The sequence below is a fragment of the Meriones unguiculatus genome, chromosome 6 (assembly GCF_030254825.1).
Source record: "Meriones unguiculatus strain TT.TT164.6M chromosome 6, Bangor_MerUng_6.1, whole genome shotgun sequence".
Lineage (NCBI taxonomy): Eukaryota > Metazoa > Chordata > Mammalia > Rodentia > Muridae > Meriones > Meriones unguiculatus.
In genome coordinates, this window is record NC_083354.1 from 106961210 (window position 1) to 106981243 (window position 20034).

General features: G+C 38.4%; 1 protein-coding gene across 2 annotated transcripts in view; it reads right to left on the reverse strand.

Annotated features, from left to right (window-relative positions):
• Positions 1-664: 664 nt before the first annotated feature.
• Crispld1 (cysteine rich secretory protein LCCL domain containing 1) overlaps positions 665-20034 on the reverse strand; it is a 36221-nt gene continuing 16851 nt past the window's right edge. Inside the window, exons 4-15 of one of the 2 annotated variants that reach the window (XM_021664647.2) lie at positions 19690-19822; positions 18757-18872; positions 18016-18116; positions 15919-16059; positions 15496-15556; positions 15320-15386; positions 14992-15122; positions 11398-11441; positions 11236-11308; positions 7496-7571; positions 4334-4464; positions 665-2233 (exon numbers count right to left, since the gene is read on the reverse strand). In XM_021664647.2, coding sequence (XP_021520322.2) covers positions 2182-2233; positions 4334-4464; positions 7496-7571; positions 11236-11308; positions 11398-11441; positions 14992-15122; positions 15320-15386; positions 15496-15556; positions 15919-16059; positions 18016-18116; positions 18757-18872; positions 19690-19822 — 1126 coding nt within the window. In that variant the 3' untranslated portion in view covers positions 665-2181. Of the gene's footprint in view, positions 2234-4333; positions 4465-7495; positions 7572-11235; positions 11309-11397; positions 11442-14991; positions 15123-15319; positions 15387-15495; positions 15557-15918; positions 16060-18015; positions 18117-18756; positions 18873-19689; positions 19823-20034 lie in introns of those variants that run through there. The other variant, XM_021664648.2, reaches the window with a different exon arrangement.

A 20034-nucleotide genomic window follows, 5' to 3' on the forward strand; every position in this document is an offset into this window, starting at 1 on the left:
TCTCCAGGGATACAATGACCAGGACACAAATGAAAGGAAGGGCGCGTGCGCGCACACACACACACACACACACACACACACACACACGAAAGTTATAATTAAACACGTATAAAATGTCCGTATGTGTATTTGGGGGAAAAAATTCCAGATAACTATCTTCATAACTCCTGTTTACATTCTGAACAATTTAACTGTCAGCCCTCTTCATCAAATAACCACACAATATTACCTTATTCATAACCTATTATTCTGGAATTATTCCTGAGTTTGTTTTTTAGTTTTTTTTTTTGTATTACCATTGCTTTTCCTGATCCCAGCATGCAAATTATCTCTATCTTACCTGCTTCTAACACCTACTCATTTAAAAATATTCGAAGCATTTATTATCTATTCAGCTTTTTCTTATTTATAAACATTATCTTATTTTAATGTGATGCTTTTCTTCTCCATTATAAAATTCACTACTCAATTTTTTTTCTTGTCATAATGTTTCTAAATGAATGACGATTTTCTACACAACAAATACCTGCATGCTTAGATCAACTTTGTGGATTTCTGCTAATAAGCACTTATTTATACTGATGTCAGTAAGTCAAAGAAAATAAAACTGCTCATTTATTTTTAGAATGATTCTAACTCAAAAGCATTCATATAAAAGTAAAAATTTTTGAAACTGATTAATTTTAATATGCTTATGAAAAATGATTAAGTTCACCATCAGGGAAAAAAAAAACAGGAACAGCAACATTTTACAGAATTTAGGTATTAAGGCACAATACATTTTCACAGAAACAAATATATTACTAAAATAGCATCACACTAATGGAAGGTTTATACACAAAGCCGTTTGCCATTATGAAAACCAGTGGTAAAAATAAAAAAATAATGTAATGCACCAGTTCATCCTCATTAGACATTTTATTATACTTCCTGGCCTGCAGGAGTACTTGCCAGGATACAAAAGATAAACGTGAACTCAATCCTAACAACACTAGCAAGCTCTGGGTGCCGTTTTGCCCTCCAGTTATTGCATGATTATCAGGGAGTGTTCCCATAATACTTCTAGGACTTTGCCCACATACTAGTGAGGCCACTATCAAGAAACCAAATATTTTCACTTGGAAATTAAAGGATTATTTTACATAAAAGAACAAGTAAAACAGCCGGACTTAATAGTCTGCATAACACAACTTAAGAGGAAGGAAAACTGCCTAGTCCTAAGGGAAGACTATTAGAGAGTTAGAGGAAGAGCATAGCACTAGACTTATAAAAAAAGTTCATCAGGTCTCATCAGGACTGGCTGCATTCTCCTCCTCTGTGGCCTGGTAAGGCTGCTCCCCACTCAGGGGGAGGTGATCAAAGAGCTAGCCACTGAGCTCATGTCAGAGACAGTCCCTGTTCCCCTACTAGGGAACACACTTGGACACTGAACTACTATGGGCTACATCTGAGCAGGGTGTCTAGGTTATCTCCATTCATTGTCCTTGGTTGGAGTATCGGTCTCACAAAAGACCCCTGTGGCAAGATATTTTGGTTCTGTTGCTCTCCTTGTGGAGCCCCAGTCCTTATGAGACCTTATAAGCTAGGGTCAGATGGAAGGGGAGGAGGACCTCCCCTGTCAGTGGACTTGGAGAGGGGAATGGGAGATGAGGGAGGGAGGGTAGGATTGGAAGGGAATGAGGGAGGGGTCTACAGTTGCATACAAAGTGTCTAAACTGTAATTAATATAAAAAATAAAAATTTAATTTAAAAAATTGACTTAAACATTTCGTTCAGTTTTAGGGTTGAATGATTTTCAATGCAACAGATAATTCTTTAAGGTCCATTCACATTCAGTTTAGATTCACTTTATTAGTGGCATATACAAAGCACCATATAATAAAATATACGAAATGTAGAACATCACGACTATGAAATTAAGTGTAGAAATAACTGCTAAGAAAATATAGCAATATTTAACACAGGATTTCTAAAACCAGTAAATGTTCATTACTTTCCCCAAACCTATTGTCCCATGTTTTATTTTATAGACTTTGTTTATCAAGAGTGGAACGTATTTGCACTCTGGGGCTGGGCTGGCAACACTTGCTTTCTTCTGTACAGTAATGTTACAGTTGTATACAAACTTCAGAAATGTGGCATTTGGAGCAGTCTTTCCGATCCCCTTCCAAGTGTTCCCTGTCACACAACAGCGAATACACGGAATGCCTTTCCTCCCGTAGGGTTCTGTAAACTGCAAGAGCACAAAGGGGACATTGAGGTCGTCTGCACATAGAATCCTCCCAATAAGTCATGCTCTCTGAGGACAACTCAAGCAAGTAGCTCCATGAATCCAGATGGCCCAACTGTCTCAGCCTGCCATAATTTACTGTTCCCGGGAAGCTCTACTGAAGATGACCTAATCCTCTCGAGCTCTGCTTGCCTGCTGCACTGAAAGTTTACTAAAGAAACTCGAGAAGCTCACAAGGAAGGATAGTAGCCACTCTACAATTTCAGAGTCTTGGGCATGTTTCCATGAATCGCTTCCTTAAGTCCTAACACATCAAAGTTAGGCCACTGCTCCTTCAACCTGCTGCAGTGATGCTAGGACTTGGCAAACGGTTTACAGCATTAACAGCTCTTTACAACTCAGAAGCTTCCGGATACTTAAGCAGTGCCTCAGCGCACAAGCTTGTTATCATTTACTAACGGTCACGACACCATCACTGGATCTAAGTTTTAGCCCTGACAGTTCCGAAGAAACATGACAGTGAAATGTAATGTTCAAATTTGGAAAGACTTAAAAATGGAAATTAATATTCTATCTCTCTTTCCCTCCCTCCATCCCTCTCTTTTATTTTAGAGCAGATGGTGACAGTAATGCAGAACTATACATACATATATATATAATTATTTTAAAGACATAGCTTATTTGCATTTTACAGAAAATTTTGTTTTGTAATAATTAACACAATGAATATTTGTAATAATTGACAAATTGAATATTCAATCTTGAGCACAAAGTGAAATTTCTTTCTATATTTATTCCCAATACAAGAAGTATTGGGAAAGAATTTTAGAGGGAGAAAACGATGATAGTTGTAAAAATAAGCATATATGACACATTCATATGCTGTGCCAGGTGTGAATGTACATAGGAGGAAAATATTTAGTCTTCTATCTTTTTCCAGGGCACAGACTACAAGCCCTAGGAAGTATGTGTGTTTGGAATGATTCTCTGTGCATAGTGATATCCTGGGCAAATCTATACTGCTGAACTTTCAGATGCAGTATTGATCGTAGAGACTGCTTATATATACACACATATATGTTAGGGTCCAGGCACTCAACATTATTTGGCTGCTCCTGAAGTCGCTACCCCAGTGACGGAGAAAGTGCTGGCTATTCACAGTAATTAAAAAATAGTTGCAATCCCCAGTTTTGTTAGGTTATCACTCATCCACAGAGAAATAGTTTTAAATCAAATCTTAAAAATGTAAGGTGTATTGAAAGTTAAAACTCTAGGACCTGCCTTAGATGTTCTGCCTGCTTCGGAAGATCATGACCCAAGATGCAAACATTCTCCTCAGCCATGGTCTCCTTCCTGATACACTTCCATATGAAAACAGCCTTACAGTGTGTGTATCTTAATTGGTGAAGGCGATCTGGACTCTCCATGGGATAGTCTTCATGTTCTTAGAAAAACTATTAGAAACCTGACTCCTCTCTGCTATCATTTTGAAATATGATCCAGGAAATTTCTAAAAGGTAGTCATCTGCACAAATAAATGGAACCTCACATTAGTTCCATAAATACTGGTGATTTTAAAAATTCACTAAAAGTTCATTTCTTTTTATTTCTACTAATAGTTTATAAACTGAGTAGGTACATTTTCCCAGGTCATAAAAATATGTCACCCTAATGAGCTGAACACCGTAAGATAGCCTGAAAGAGTTCATTTACATCACACTAAGCATCCAACTTCAAATTAAAAAGAGAATTTATTTCTCGGGAAAATAAGACTCGTTGTGTTGGTCAAATACTTTGTCAGATAACTGGATTAGAGAAATACTCAGTGCCATGCACACCTAGAAAGAAGTAAATATAAAAACTAATCTAGAAAATCTGAAAGAGGATGAAGAAAATTTCCCTTTTATAAGATCAATTAACAAAAGAGTGGTTCTCTGGGTAATCCGATTTTCATGTTGCTTTTTCATAAGCCCGCAGGAGACAGCCACGTCTGGTACTACAGCTCCCCTCGTCCCAGAGGGAACAGCAGCCATGCGAGGACCAAAGGAGACACACTGTCCAGCCACTTAGATGCAAACAGAGGCGTGTTGTGCCTGCATTTACCTTTCTGAGAAGATCCCATTCTGAAAAGACGCAGTGTACATCTTTCTTTTGTCCACAGGCATGACATCCACATAGCCACCGTGATTTCGAACCACCCCAGCATGGACTGCAGCTCTGCAGATACTAGACAGCTGTGGAGGTGAAGGCAACAGTCACCATTAAGGAGGAATTCCCTGCTGGACTTGCCTAGCCTATGCTTCTGTAGTCTGAGGTCTCCAGCCACTGTCTGTGCAGCCAGTGAGCAGCTGCTGTAGAATGCTTCACACACAAATGGGTGTTTGGAAAACTGCACATCAAACCAATTCTCAGCAAGTCTCAATGCAGAGGCTGAAAGCAGCTGGCATAGTAAAACCTCTCCACCACCAATACAGGAGACACTTTTCTTGTCCCAACATAAAGTTTTATAACCAAAGGAGCAGAGAGCGATCTAATTCCTTTTAATTCTTCAAGCACTACTCATAAGTCTCAGCCTTTGTTGGTGGATATTGGAACATGGTGACAAAACCGTCACATTGTGGAGGTGATGACCTCACTTACATTCACATTTTACTTAAACCCAACTCAACCATCGTTCTGCACATATCTAAGATCCATTTCCCAGAATGCAGGCATACATGAAATGAGATTTTTTTTTCCTTAATGGATTTTACCGTCTTCACACATTCAGCCACAAAATCCAAACTAAACAGAAATTCTATGGAGGAGAGGCTTTCTTTAATATTTCAGATCCAAATCTTCAAGGTTTAAAACTACTGTCTTCCAACAGTCAAATCCTTTCTTTTGGACCATGGAAGTCTTCCCTGGATTCAAGCACTGTCTTTAATCAAAATGGTTTCTGGAAATGAATCAATAGCTGGGTATTGAGGTAATGCTGCACAACAAGGAGTTGAAGTATTTCAGCACCACACAGTCCACTTCACCTCCTGTATTCTTTTTCCCAGACTGCTGCAGGCCTCCATTGGGTTCTTATCTCAGTTCACAATGGGGATGGTTTCACAAGGCTTTTTTAACTCACACAAGCGTGTGTGTCTGGCCTGACCTCGCTTTATCAAAGCGCTCTGAACTCTGTGGCATCAGTCACTATTTATTAGCTCCAAGAGCCTGAAGGCCAGGGTGTCTAATCCTTCTTCTGTTTTTGCTCTATTACAAAATGCTGTCTGGCAAACACTGTGTGTCCTTCCCCCGAGAAGGAGGCATCTCACTCAGCAGGTTAAAGTCCAGACTGCATCGACTAGGACAGATACTGCTCATCACAGATGAATTTAAAAGTAATTCTCTGCGCATTTCAGTATTCCACTTGTTTTATTAAAATACTATGATCAGCATTTTCACCTCAAGACAACAAAAATGCCAAACATGACATTCACTAACCCTAAGATGTGTTTAGAGTACTGTTTTGCATGCAAGCATGCAGTCAGCAGGCATTCTCACTGAGTTCAGAGGCCATATTGTTTCCTATCCATACTTTAAAGAATCTATTATTGAAATGACACATTTTATCTGTAAATATAGAGGAGTTTTGAACAAATGCAGAACGGATATGATCTGTAATAAGCTACAAAAAAAAGATGTCCACACTAGCAGAATATATAATATACATCTGGCTCTAGAAGCAGAAAGAGCAACAAGAGAAAGCAACAGGAGGGAAGTGGGCTGATTCCTTTCTACCTTTCCACCATAGTTTAACTGGAGAGACAACACGTTTTGTGGGAGCAAAGAAGATTGGCAGGCTTAGTCTACAGTTCTGCAGTTCCTGTGAGATGGGAATCCGTCATACTTCCAACCTACTTTTAAGATAACAGCACATACATCAAGAGGAGAGTTTCAACATTTGTTTCTGTAAATCCTTTAAAATTGGCAATGCCTTCCAAATATTTGCCACATAAAATCTGAATTTATCACACCATATAAAGACCGAATCATCTCCATCTCCATGGGATATTCAGATTCCTCTTTCTTCCTCTCCCTCTGCCTTTTCCCCTTCCTCCTCCCCCCTCTCTTTCTCGTCCTTCTGGTTCCCCTCATAGCTGCAGTTCTTCTCTACCCAGAGCACAGCAATGCTGTCACTGATGCCTGCTGCATCTACATGTACCTACATTTCTCACTGGATTCCATTCCTACCATTAAAAAAAGACAAACCCTCTGCTGACCAATACTACAGAAGCCATCTGCAATGCATATACCCACTCTGAAGCCATCAGTACTAGAGCTCCCGTTCTAATCACCCTACAGTTCCACATCACAATGTTCTGGCACTTAGCTCCCTTTTGTGTAGGCATAAGTTTATTGTGTAATTCAAATGTTGATTTCTGTACCCTCCATATCTGGTTGCAGTTCTTCTTCTGATAATCTCCCGTCTCAATGTTTTGTAAACATTGATCCCCAATCATTCCCTGATATGCCAACAGAGCACCGTACAGGAAGTTGCTGAGCAGGGAAGAGAATAGGGCTAGACTTCCTGCCATCCAGGAAGGGGAGGAGTTAGAGGAGGAAGTAGGGGACTCAGCCAAGGGAGAGGTCCTAGAGACATCAGCAGAAGGAGTTCAACAAAGACATCTAAAAAGTGCAAATATCTCTGGGATGTACACTGGGAAGAAGCCAAATTACCTTAGATGGTTACGAACAGTAATAACTGCTCAGTTCTAGTGCTGTGAAGCTTGTTAAAATAATATAATAGAGTCTCAGTTATTAAACAAATACAATAGAGTTTCTATTATTCGTTTTATAGCTGGGTTGAGCGAGAAACTGAGAAACACACAGATTCATACAAAGAACATTAACACTTTTGTATGGATGTTAACAAATTACCTGTTTGTGTCCTTTTATTTCTTGTCAAATGCTTTCTTTGGAAGTGAGCATATGATGTATATACTTGAAAAATTATTAAACTATGCAGTTCACATTACAGACACAGAGGAACCGTAGGACGACTGAAGAGAAACAAACTGCATTTTTCTCCCTAAGAATGCCTCTAGGCTCTCTTATTAAGCGTTTGATATATGAGTAAGACATGAGTTAAAATTAGTGAAAATAATTATATAAGCATATTTTAGTTAGCTATTGTGAAAATATGTGTACAAGTTCAAAAAGTAGTTCAGTCCTACTTTGTTTAATCTAAATGAGCACAAATATTTATGTACTTGCAGATATTAACATACTTACATCAGAATAGACTCTGGATCCAATTACACGAGCATAATGTGGATTTGCCTGCATGCAGTTGCGAGGACAGTATACTCTGAAGAGAAAAATGCATAAGGTAAGCTGGTAAGTTCAACACTTCTTAGAAATGAAACCTATGTAGAAACGAAGTTAGCACTATGGGTCTTGCTTACCTTAATCTCTCTTGAAATAGATCAACTGCCTGAGCCAGCAGATGGCAAAATGGCTCTTTTCACTTACTTCTAGGTTTTAACAAAGATATGTTTGTTTGTTTGTTTGTTTGTTTTTATTTGCTGAGAAGCTTTCTGATTTGGGAATATTTTTACATTTTTTAATTAATTTATTTTTTATTAATTGCAGTTTATTCACTTTGTATCCCAGCTGTAGCTCCCTCCCTCACTCACCCCAATCCCATTCTCCCTCCCTCTTCTCCTCCCATGCCCCTCTCCTAGTCCTCCTCCCCTTCCATCTGAGCGTACTCCATCAGGTCACATCAGGACTGGCTGCATTGCCTTCCTCTGTGGCCTGGTAAGGCTGCTCCCCCCTCAGAGGGAGGTGATCAAAGAGCAGGCCAATCAGTTCATGTTAGAGACAGTCCCTGTTCCCCTTACTAGGGAACCCACTTGGACACTGAGCTGCCATGGGCTACATCTGTGCACAGGTTCAGATGGTCCTTGAATGGTCCTTGTTTGGAGTATCACTGACTTGGGAATTTAAAGCAGAAAGAAATATAGACAAATGCCCTGTGGATTTCAGTTTCCAAGTCAATGTTGGTAGAATTTAGTAAACATGTGGCTTGGGAAATCGGTGATGGCCTGTCACTGGATGCTCTATAACATGTTTCTCTTCTCAGTGTCCACAACTTTGGTGTCACATTCAGGGTCATGGTCATAGGTTCATCTACAAACAGTTAATTCCCACTTTACATCTCCAGGTGGGATGTCTATATTTCCACTCTGAACACCTACTGCTTTCTCAGCCCTTCCATTCATGTCTAGTAAATATCTCAGATTTATTTTGCATCCCATCAAATCCTACTCTTCTGTGCACTTAACATTACAACACAGTGCAATTTTATTACTGCAGGAGTCTCTGCCAAAGCCTCTATTGTGCCTTGGTTCCTCTTTATTTGGTACCTTACATTCAACTGGGCAGTAATTCATACCACTCATGCTTAATATAACCATGAACAGGACATCCCTAAATGAACTTAAAACATGGTAAATAAAGATATGATCAGCCACTATGTAACTTACAACAACACCCTTCTCTTGTGATCTTGCCTGCCTTGGTCCTCCCAAATCAATTGACACACATATAAACTAAAAGATGGAAGTCCTGAAATACCATTTATGTACTCCAATTATTCCAGAAACTTTCTTCTGCATTGAAAATAAATGAGCAGATCCTTACAATATTTTCTGCATATTTGGTAAATTAATATGTGGCTCCTCTTCTATCTTGTTTCCACTGAAGGGTGGTTACTTTTTCAACATACAAAATATGCTATGTGCTCATGGCTTAAGTCCTTTACAGTTCTCTTTGCATGGCATACTCTTTCTACAGATAGCCCATTGTTCTATCAATTGGCTAGGCTTCCAAAGCTTCCAAAAGCTTGTTTTTAAATAGAGACCTCCAGTCCATAATAATTAAATCCATTCTTAGAGTTCAAGAAATTATCAATTGATGTTTTTTAAAAATTAAGCAGTTACTTCTTAATCGATAGTCTCTCTGTGTCTCTGTGTGTATATCCGCCCTCAACCAATAGGCACTTAACAGAAATATGAACTAAAACGTTGAAAACATCATTTCACATAGTATACAAGACTCTCAGCATGGCAGCCATATGAAAATACCTTTAACATGATCAGTTTTCTTAAAGTATTAAAAACAACAACAACAAAAAAACCTAAGTTGAATTCACCCTTACCATTGTAAATATGTCTCCTTCAGGAAATAGCTTTAGTTGTCACTTCTAAAATTTCTGTAACAATGTACAACACTCTATACTGTGTATACTTTGTAGAATATGTAAGTCAGGTCCATTTAAATATAAATAATAAATGACAGTTTTTGGAGGGTTGATAATTATAAGAGAAGCTACCTGGAGTTTCTGAGAACTGAACATGTCTCCACTGACTAGAAATTATCTCACTGGATGTGAAAACTCCTCCTCCTACAGCTGCCAAACCACCTCCCTCTCCCTACGCTCATGCGTGTACACTGCACCTTATTCCTAACTGCAGGCGCTTAGCCTGCAGAAGGTCAGCATCAATAGTGACAACTAGATCTCCTTGATCAACTTAAAGAAAGGTTGTGTGGGACACTTGTTTCTGCTGGTTTTACTATCGTTCCATTATGTTTCTGAGAAAGGGTGATCTAATAACCAGTCCTTGACTTACATTTGTCCCTCTGCTGTGAATAAAATGCTAATGACTCATTTAGGCATTCAGTGGGTATTTACATTTCTAATTATTTACATATAAGGCATTTAAGGTGCCTATCAATATTGAATAATAATTATTTATTCCCTATTTTTCCCAACATTTACTTCGGGTTGTTCTGCCAGATACGAAATCTCTGAGGATACAAAAATACAGTAATTCTTGCCTCTTCACATTCTTTATTTTTAATTTTTTTTATTTAACTTTTATTTATTCACTTTATTCACTTTGTATCCCCCCATAAGCCCTTCACATTCTTTTTGAGGTAATTCCTTTTAGGAAACACGGGATAGTTATGTTTATGTGCAAGACCGATTGTTCACACCACATCTGAAAATGAGGAACTTCCTAAGGACAGAAAATGAAGAATCCTTTTCTGGTATTATCGGTATTATTTTCAGTTACCAATTGTAATTAGATTACTCCAATTCAGGAAATGGATAACAGTGTTAAATGTGAATTAGGTTGATTTCTGTTAGAAGAGCTTGCTGTAGAATGAATGTCATTGTCAATCCCACATGTGTCTGTAGAAGTCCCGACCCACAGCATTATTCTTTGGAGACAGGTTGGACCTTTTTGGAGGCACCTCGGCTAAATAAGGCATTGATGAAGACTCTTTATCCATTTGGATTAGTGCCCCTGCATAAAGGGTAGATGGGAAAGAACTCTTCCTGCCATGTAAGGACACAAGGTACGTTGTTGCCATCTACAAGCTAGGAAGAGAGTCACATCAGTGACCGAGTCAGCAGCCCCTTGATCTTGGATTTCCAGTCGTCAGCAATGTGAGAAGTAAATGTTTGATATTATACCACCCAGTGTGACATTTTATTATAACAGCTTATGTGAACCAATACATACTCTTTGTTGCACATGTGAACTGAACACATGATCCCAAGGAATGGCCAACACTTAGAGAGGGTACAGTAGGGGTACTTGGGTACATGAAGTGTGTGATGTCCTGTTGTTTCCTCTGGGAGGCAATTCTAGACCAGAAAAAATTCTAAACCCCAAAGGAACCAGAACTTCTGATCAAAACAGATATTACAAGTCCAAAGTCAAACACATTAAGTGACTATGCAAATGCATGCACACATATGCAAATATCTATTTTTATTAGAAGGATAAGAAAATAGAGGAGGACCTCCCCTATCAGTGGACTGGGGGAGGGGCATAGGAGGAGAAGAGGAAAGGAGGGTGAGATTAGGAGTGGATGAGGGAGGAGGCTACACAAAGTGAATAAATTGTAATTAATAAAAAATAATTAATTGAAAAAAAGAAAAATGTGGAAAGCATTACCTTGGGCAATGTGAAGCAGGTTTATGAAATGGACAGAGCTGTTCCACTGTAGTTTCACATGTCACGGCTTGAACTGAAGAATTAAAGCATGAAAAAAGTGAGTCCATTTGCAAATATACCATACATGATAAAAAAAAAAACAAATAAGAAAAGAGTGCTAACCTGTCACTTTAGAAACGGTGAAAGAATTAGCTGAATGATATTTGCTACAGACGAAAAAAAATCAATTATTTGGTTAAGGACATTAGTAACAATATAACTCCTAATGCTGCTAAGGGCTTTATCATATTTTTAAACATTTTTATTAAAGTGTTTGGACTTATAGTATAAGCACACATCATCTATTTCATAATAAACCTATACACTAATGTATTTGGTCCACATAGCCAATTTAAACCTTTACATTAGTCAGTATAAGATAAAAAAAAAAATGAAAAATGACAAGTATCTTAAAGGGGCAATGGTTATTCAATTGTTCACTTTTGTTAAATGGTCTACAGTAAATGAATGAATTTCTTATTTTTTTAATTTATTTTTATTTTTTTCTAATTACACTTTATTCACTTTGTATCCCCCCCAAATCCCTCCCTTCTCCCCTCCTGATCCCACCCTCCTACCCCCTTCTTCACGCATGCCCCTCCCCAAGTCCCCTGATAGGGGAGGTCCTCCTCTCCTTCCTTCTGATCTTAGTCTATCAGATCTCATCAGGAGTGGCTGCATTGTCATCCTTTGTGGCCTGGTAAGGCTGCTCCCCCCTCAGGGGGAGATGATCAAAGAGCAGGCCAATCAGATTATGTCAGAGGCAGTCCCTCTTCCCATTACTATGTAACACACTTGGACACTACACTGCAATGGGCTACATCTGTGCAGGGGTTTTAGGTTATCTCCATGCATGGTGCTTGGTTGGAGTATGAGTCTCTGGGAAAACCCCTGTGTTCAAATTTCTGGTTCTGTTGCTCTCCTTGTGGAGTTCCTGTTTCCTCCAGATCTTACTATTTCCCACTTCTTACATAAGATTCCATGCACACTGCCCAACATCCTGAGTGAGCTGTCCCAGAATCAGAAAGACACACAGGTATATAGACATGTAATATAGGATAAACCTACTAAAATCTGTACATCTAAAGAAACTAATCAAGAGAGAGAAGAAGAAAACAGGAAACAAGCTAGAAACCCACCACAGAGGGTGGTGCCCTGCAGACTATCAAAGCATATGCTGAGACTTGTGGCCAACTGTTGGGCAGTGTGCATGGAATTTCTTCTTATTGTGTGAATTATCCAGAAAAAGATGGAAAGTTTAGTTATATTATTATCTTTTAAATTTTTAACTGGTTTACATAGAAAGTTTTGAGAAAATCATCAGTTATTGATATATAGCTCATTTACAATTGATATTTCAACATGGTTCACCCTTTAAATTCCTTGCTTAGTATTAAAGATGTAAAACCTTACTATTATTTTGTTCCTAATAGTTTCAAAAGCAGTGTTTAATATTTGTGATCCTACAAATCACAAAATGCAGAAACTACAAAATGTATCACACTTCATATTTCAGCAGCATTTTTATAATGGACAATCAAAAATAGAGTTTAAGATGAAACACTGTCCCTTAGTACATCATTAACCAGTATCTACTTTAGTAATGGCTATTATTTATTAATGATGATTTATAAGTTCTGCTAGGTGAGTAAGCTAACAACAGTGTACTAAAAAGAGACATTGGCAATGTCTGAAGCCGCACAACTGCCCACATAGAAAACCAGGACACTAGTTTGGAAGGGACATTCTAAAATAATATTTTTTATAATTATTAATTCCATTTTTTTTCCAAAACAGGATCTCACTATATAGCCATGGCTGTCCTGGAACTCACTGTGCAGACCTGGCTGGACTTGAACTCACAGAGATCCACTTCTGCCTCCCACATGCTGGGATTAGGAACTACACTCCTATACCCAGCAGTAAATTCCAATTGAATCTGTGAAACTTCAAGAAATTGTGTATTTATGAGGAAGGAATATATGCTAAAACTCCTAAGGAAAGCTTTCTGTGTGAATATCAATGCTGTCTTTTATTTAGAAAGAAAAACACACTAAACAAAGATATTTCAAAAGGCTACATTACTCTGCTTTGAAGTACATATGAAATTTGCCATGTTTTAGAATGAAACACATTATACTAAATTTGAGAAACACTCAAGAATTGAATCATAGCTTTTCATGTGTTTAAATTACACTTAAATGAACAACAACAACAAAAAGGCAAGAGTACATTACATGCTTAGAAGACTTCAAAATGTTCTCTTACTTGTTATTTAGCTTCTTTAGGTCTGCGGACTGTAGTATGGTTATCCTGTATTATATGGCTAATACCTGCTTATAAGTGAGTATATTTCATGCATGTCTTTCTGGTTCTGAGTTACTCACTCAGGATGATCTTTTCAGACCTAAAGAAGCTAAATATGAAGAAGGACCCTAGAGAAGATGCTTAATTCTCATTCAGAAGGGGAAACAGAATAGACACTGGTAGTGGTGGAAGAAAGGGAACAGAATAGAAGCCTACCATAGATGGCCACTGAAAGACTCCACACAGCAGAGAATCAAATCAGATGCTGAGACTCATAACCAAACTTTGGACAGAGTGCGAGGAGTCTTATTGAAGAGTGGGGTAATAGAAAAACCCAGAAGGGACAGGAACTCCACAAGGAGACCAAGAAAAACAGCAAATCTGGGCCCAGGAGAGCCTGCAGAGACTGATGAACTATCCAAGAATCATGCATGAAGAGGACCTAGACCCCGTGCTCAGATGTAGCCCATAGGCAGGTCAGTCTTCATGTGGGTTTCCTAGTAAGGGGAACAGTGCTTATCTTTGAGATGAACTTTGGTACCCTCTCTTTGATTACTCCCCCCTGGGAGGGAAGCCTTGCCAAGCCACAGAGGTAGAGGATCCAGGAAGTCCTGATGAGACTTGATAGGCTAGGGTCAGATGGTAGCAGAGGAGAGCTTCCCTTTTCTGTGGTCTAAGGGAGAGGGAAGGGAGGGAGGGAGGGAGGGCAGGACCAGGAGGAGATGAGGAAAGGGGCTACAACTAGGATATAAAGTGAATAAATTATTAAACAATTAAAAAGTGAAAAATAATGTTCCCTTAGTAATAAAATTTATTATATTAGTCAACCGTTGCATGAAATAAGGCATAAGTACATTGTGTAGAAAAACACGTAATGAATTAGGGCCCTTTGGGATATTTTTTACTATAACTGAAAATTTTACTGTTTAACTTTAGCTAGAATTAAAAGAACTTTTTATTTTATATGTATAATAGTTTTGTCTACATGTATTTATGTTCATCATGTGCATGCCTGGTGCTTGCAATTCCATAAAAAGGAGTTGAATCCCTGTTACAGACAGTTGTGAACTTCCATATGGGTGCTGGCAATTGAAATCCTGGTTTGTTGAAAGCACAGTCAGTGCTTTTAACCAATGAGGTCTCTGTCCAATCTTGAGAGCTAACTATACATTTGCGTGTACTTATTGAATCTCTTAAAAATTCATAATTTTATCATGCCTTTAAGCAAAAAGATTTAGCTTTGAGTTTAGGGGGTTTCCCCATATTTTTACACATGGACAGTATAAGCTAAAATGAACTTTGAAAATTAGCATCTTCTCTCCCAGAAATTCCTCTCTATGACTGGGTCAAAGACCAACTCATTATGACAATTAAATTTCATCTGATAGAAAAGACCATTCAGGTTCTTACCCAATTGTTTGAACACCGTTTCTGTTCGATTTGATGAAGTAGCTCTTCCTTCCTTGTCTGGTGACATCTACCCACCCGCCTTCATTGTCTATTATCCCATAGTGTATGGCAGCTCGGCAGATACTGGATTGCTTGCAGAGAAGGAAGAGACAAGAGAATGTTAAAGAATTCAGGCTCTAGAGGAAGAAGCAAATGATGGTTCATAAGACTATAACCTAAAGAAACATTTCTGAGAAAAACACATACACTTAATATCCACAATTCCCACACTAAAAATAGACACTTGTGAAAAAGATTGTATTCCCACACAATTTTCATTTCCACTTACCATTTCGTAATGTACACTCCCAATGACTTTAGCTTTACTGTCCAAACAGCCAGCGGGGCACTCATACCTAAGTGACAGTCGTGGGAAAGAAACCTTAGTTTCTCTAGACAGCAGCACAGATTGCACACACTTCTACTATCCTGTCAGCTGATGGTGTGGCTAATGGTGATACATACCTGTTACAGGTGGTCCCTTTACACTGGTCTCGCAATCTGACTTCACAAGAAACAATCTGAGCTAAAAGGAAAACAAAAAGACCCATAGAGTTTTAATAATTTTAAAGCTGCTAAAATGAGTGTTACATGTTATTAAAACATGCTTTTAGGTTTGGGTTTTTATTTTATTTTATTTTTAATTTGGTTTTTCGAGACAGGGTTTATTTGTATAGCCCTGGCTCACCAGGAATTCACTCTGTAGACTAGGCTGGCCTTGAACTCAGAGATTCACCAGTCTCTGCCTCCCAAATTCTGGGATTAGAGGAGTGTGCCACCACTGCCCAGCTAAAACATGCTTTTTATATTCTGAAAATGAGCAAATATAAGTAGGACCATGACCATTGAAGCAAAGTATAAGTTTCTGATTTATGATTAAGGTCTTACACATCTGCTGAGTGCTGATAACTTCATTTCTGTTACTGTCATCTGATCTTGTCCGGACATGTGTGTCATGGACCTGAGCCTGTTGCCGTTCAATTTCATTTGTTTCTTCTTCCCGAGGGGTGTAATATCTGTCTGATCCTTCTGTCAGGGGGAAAAGATTAAAAAACATGGATTTTATTTACATGAGCACACATTACTAAGTAAATGCTTTTCTACACCTGCTAAATTTTTAAAAACTAAAATTTCAGTACTCTCTTGACACAGGTTTTGACTCAAGGTTATGGTTGTGTGTACCACACTGAAGGGAAATGCACACATCAGCCTCCAAGCCCTTGATTTTTTGTTAAGTGTCTAGGTAACATTCAGTGTAGTCTAATCTAGTTCCAGTGTGGTACCAAATGAAAACATCCCATAAAGGGTGGGCATGCCCTTGTTATTTGTTGTAGCATAAATGACCATGGATGTCTTGTCTTTGAGAACAAGCTTCAGAATGCAAAGGTTGTAGCTTTAAGTAGAGAATAGTTTCAAGCTTGAAATTTAACTCTGCAGTCCCCCAGGTTGACCTATAACAAGAGGTTGTCAGTGTTGTGCTGAAAAGGGTGCTTATTCTCATTTGTGTCCATAAAGTCAGAGCTTAGAAAAAACTGTGTGGGTATAAAGGAATATCCCTTTTAAGAGGAACACAACAATCACTGGTGAAGGGCAGAGAGGTTGCAGCATTGAAGGCGGATAGAACAAAGACCATCACAGAAGGAGGTCATGCTGCAAAAGGGCCTAGAAAATCAAACAGGGACATAGAAGAGAGAGGCAGAATGGGTACTTCCTGTCTGATCATCCCCTCAAAGAAGTATTTGGTCACTAAGGGAAACAATACATGGCTCTCTATGAGCACCGAACAGGGAGCTGTACGTAGCTCAAGTCTTCCTAACACACCTGATCTAGATCAATTTCATTTATTCATCAAAAGTAGAAGGTAAAACATGGCCGTAAGGATGCCCAAGATCATGACCTTTCATAAACTTTTGTCATACACATTATATCTTTAGACATTCTTAATATTGAATTATATCTATATTTACATGTTTTTGAGACAGGATTACAGCTATTTCAGGAAGGCCTTGAACTTTCTGTACTTAAGGATGCCTTGTACTCCTGAATTGTTCTGCCTCTACCTTCCTACTGCTGAGGTTAAAGGTTGAGTGCTATTACTCTTGGTGCTAGGGACTCAGTCCAGACCTTCTTGCATGCTAGGCAAGCATTTCAACACCTGAGCCCTATATTTACATGTTAGGACTTTAAATGTGTTTGAGAGCACCAACTTTATAAATTCTACAACAATACGGTCACACATTTAAAATTGCTTTGGCATAAGAAATATAATCTAAGCCAGGCACAGTGGCACACGCCTGTAATCCCAGCACTCAGGGAGACAGAAGCAGGCAGTTCTCTGTGGGTTCCAGGCCAGCATGGTCTACAAAGTGAGTACAGAACAGCCAAAGCTACACAGAGAGACCCTGTCTTGAAAAAAAAAAAAAAACAAGAAAGAAAGAAAGAAAGAAAGAAAAAACAAAGAAAGAAACAAAGAAAGAAACAAAGAAACAAAGGACATATAGTCTACCGGGAGAAGTGGAAAGGCAGTTTGTCTCAATGTGCACAGGTCAGTATGATACATAGAAACGTACTTTTGTCTAAACTCTCAAAGCATTAAAAATGAATTACTTAAAGTGTCAAAGCCTTAAAAAATGATAGTAGTGATAAAGTATTAGAAGTAGTTATGGAAACTCTTGCTACTATCCTATAGGCACATGTCCCCGTCACAATGGATATAATAACCCTTTAAAAATAAGTTGAAAATAATTTATTCACATTTAAAATGACTTCCTCAAAATACTTGCACTTTAGGTCTAGGAAGTACTCGTGTGAGAACTAATGCGGTTTAGAATACTTTTGAATTTCTTGGCACTGGGGATTCCATCCAGGCCCTTGCAGACATGAGGCAGACTCTTGCCTCTTGCAACATCCCCCAAGAGCACACAAAGTGATATAAAGCTGGATAAACAGATTTCAAAGTGAAAACTAGAGCAACATGACACTGACCTTTGTAGCACAAGTTTTCTCTACAGCCTCCTCCAAAACTGGGTGGGCAAGCCGAGCAGGGCCTTCCATGTTTGTAAGGCGCGTGGCCCCACCAGTTTCCCCTAAAGAGATGACCCATGCTATTAAGACATTACTGAGATGTTACAAACATCACTACGTAAGTACTTCCAGAGTAATGACGCAGTCATCTTAAGATAAAACCCCGAATCTTTAATTTACTATGAGTTACTTTTGGTCTAGGCAGAAATGGGTCATTATTTTGAAAACTCTCAAAGTAACTTGGCATGAATACTATTAACAGTTTAAGAATCAATCATTTAGGAGAAAAAAACTGAATTCACGTATCTCATGTATACTAATAACTTAATCTGACTCAGAGGATGGTTGTGTGCGATTTTTTACATTCATTAATGTCTTCTTTGCACAGGCAAAATATGTGTTTCTCAACTAATGTGTAGCTGAAAAATCTCTCATCGTAATTAGTAAATATTGACAAGAATAGTATAATGAGTCAAGATGAAAACATAGAAATACATTTTGTGTCTTTAGGTTTCAATTGTCCCAGTCCCTGTAAGGACTGACTTACACATTCAACAACTATAATCACTGCCATGGGTGATAAACTGAATTAAAGCAACACACTCTATGAATATACCTTGAAGATAAGAAAACCCAGGATTATAAAGTTATTTTCACATTAAGAAAAACTCTCCATTAGACACTCGCGCACTGTCTACTCACTTGGGAGAATAATTGCACACCAGGTAGACGGCCTTGGGCCATATCTGTCCCCAGATGTTCATGCTGTGGCAAAGATTGATGGCACAGCCTATCCTGCTGCTGGTTGCCCACACCACCTGTGTTAGAGAAGAGAAGCTCAGGGAAGGCTAAAAGATGACATGAGGCAGCAGTGCATCAAAGAGAAATGGATAAAAACAGAGCTTCAGAAGCCAAGACTGATCTATACTGGAGCAACAGGGTCAAACATGCATCTTGCCTGAGATTTTTTATAAAAGAAATTCGCAGGAAAATAGCCCTCTCTGCAAAACAACATCAGCATTTTCGAAGTGCAAACATACTAAATAATTCAAAGTTACATCTCCATCTTATGCTACGAACATTTCTACTAAGTAGAAAAATAGTAAACAGAAGCCTGTATCTCAAGCAAGAAGTAAGCTTGCAATGCTCAGAAGCCCTCCTTTCTAGAAACTTAGCACAGCAGTGACCTTTGTCTACTTGAGCCTGCCTTCCCTTATTTGACCTAAAAATTAGTAACACATGCAATGCTAAATGTGGATACAAAATATAAAATTTATACATGCATATTAAAAATTCTGCACACCTGTACATAGTAGCTGTCAATCATGAATTATAATTTTGGCACCAAATTGATTTCAAAGATGGCAAACTGTTCATTGAAAATACTTATCGAGGCCATAGTAAATTATTCTACATGTGAAGTCATTAAAGTAACCTTTTTAAGGAAGGTTTTGGGCTTCTGTGATAGTGTCAGTGCTTATAGAAATCTTTATGTCTCTTCCATGGGATTGACAACAATACACATTTTCTTAAATAATCACATTAAATTTTTAAAAAAGACACATGCTCATATGTTCTTAGGCAGTTGTAGTAACTGCATTTGGAGGAAGGAACTGTAGCTCACAGAAAGCATACCTGAGTGTAGTGTGTGCAAACAGGGCCAGAGCATCTGAAAGGACAATAAGGATTGCACTCATGCTCATATGGGTAGCTAAAGTCTCTCACTTCGTCATACCACGCTTGTACATGAAAGGTTGGTGGTCGATATCTGTTTGAGAAAAATCACAGGAAACAAGAAAAGTTGAGGGACATAAAACCAACTAAGACTGACAAGGCTTGACAGAAAGCTTCCTCTGTGTAAGCTGCAGATCTTACATATACAAATAATACAAAAATAACCTAGGAAGTCAGAGACTGTTCTGGTAGGATATTGGACTTTTCCTTGTTTTGCAATTAGCTTCTTTAGTCCTAGGCACCAAA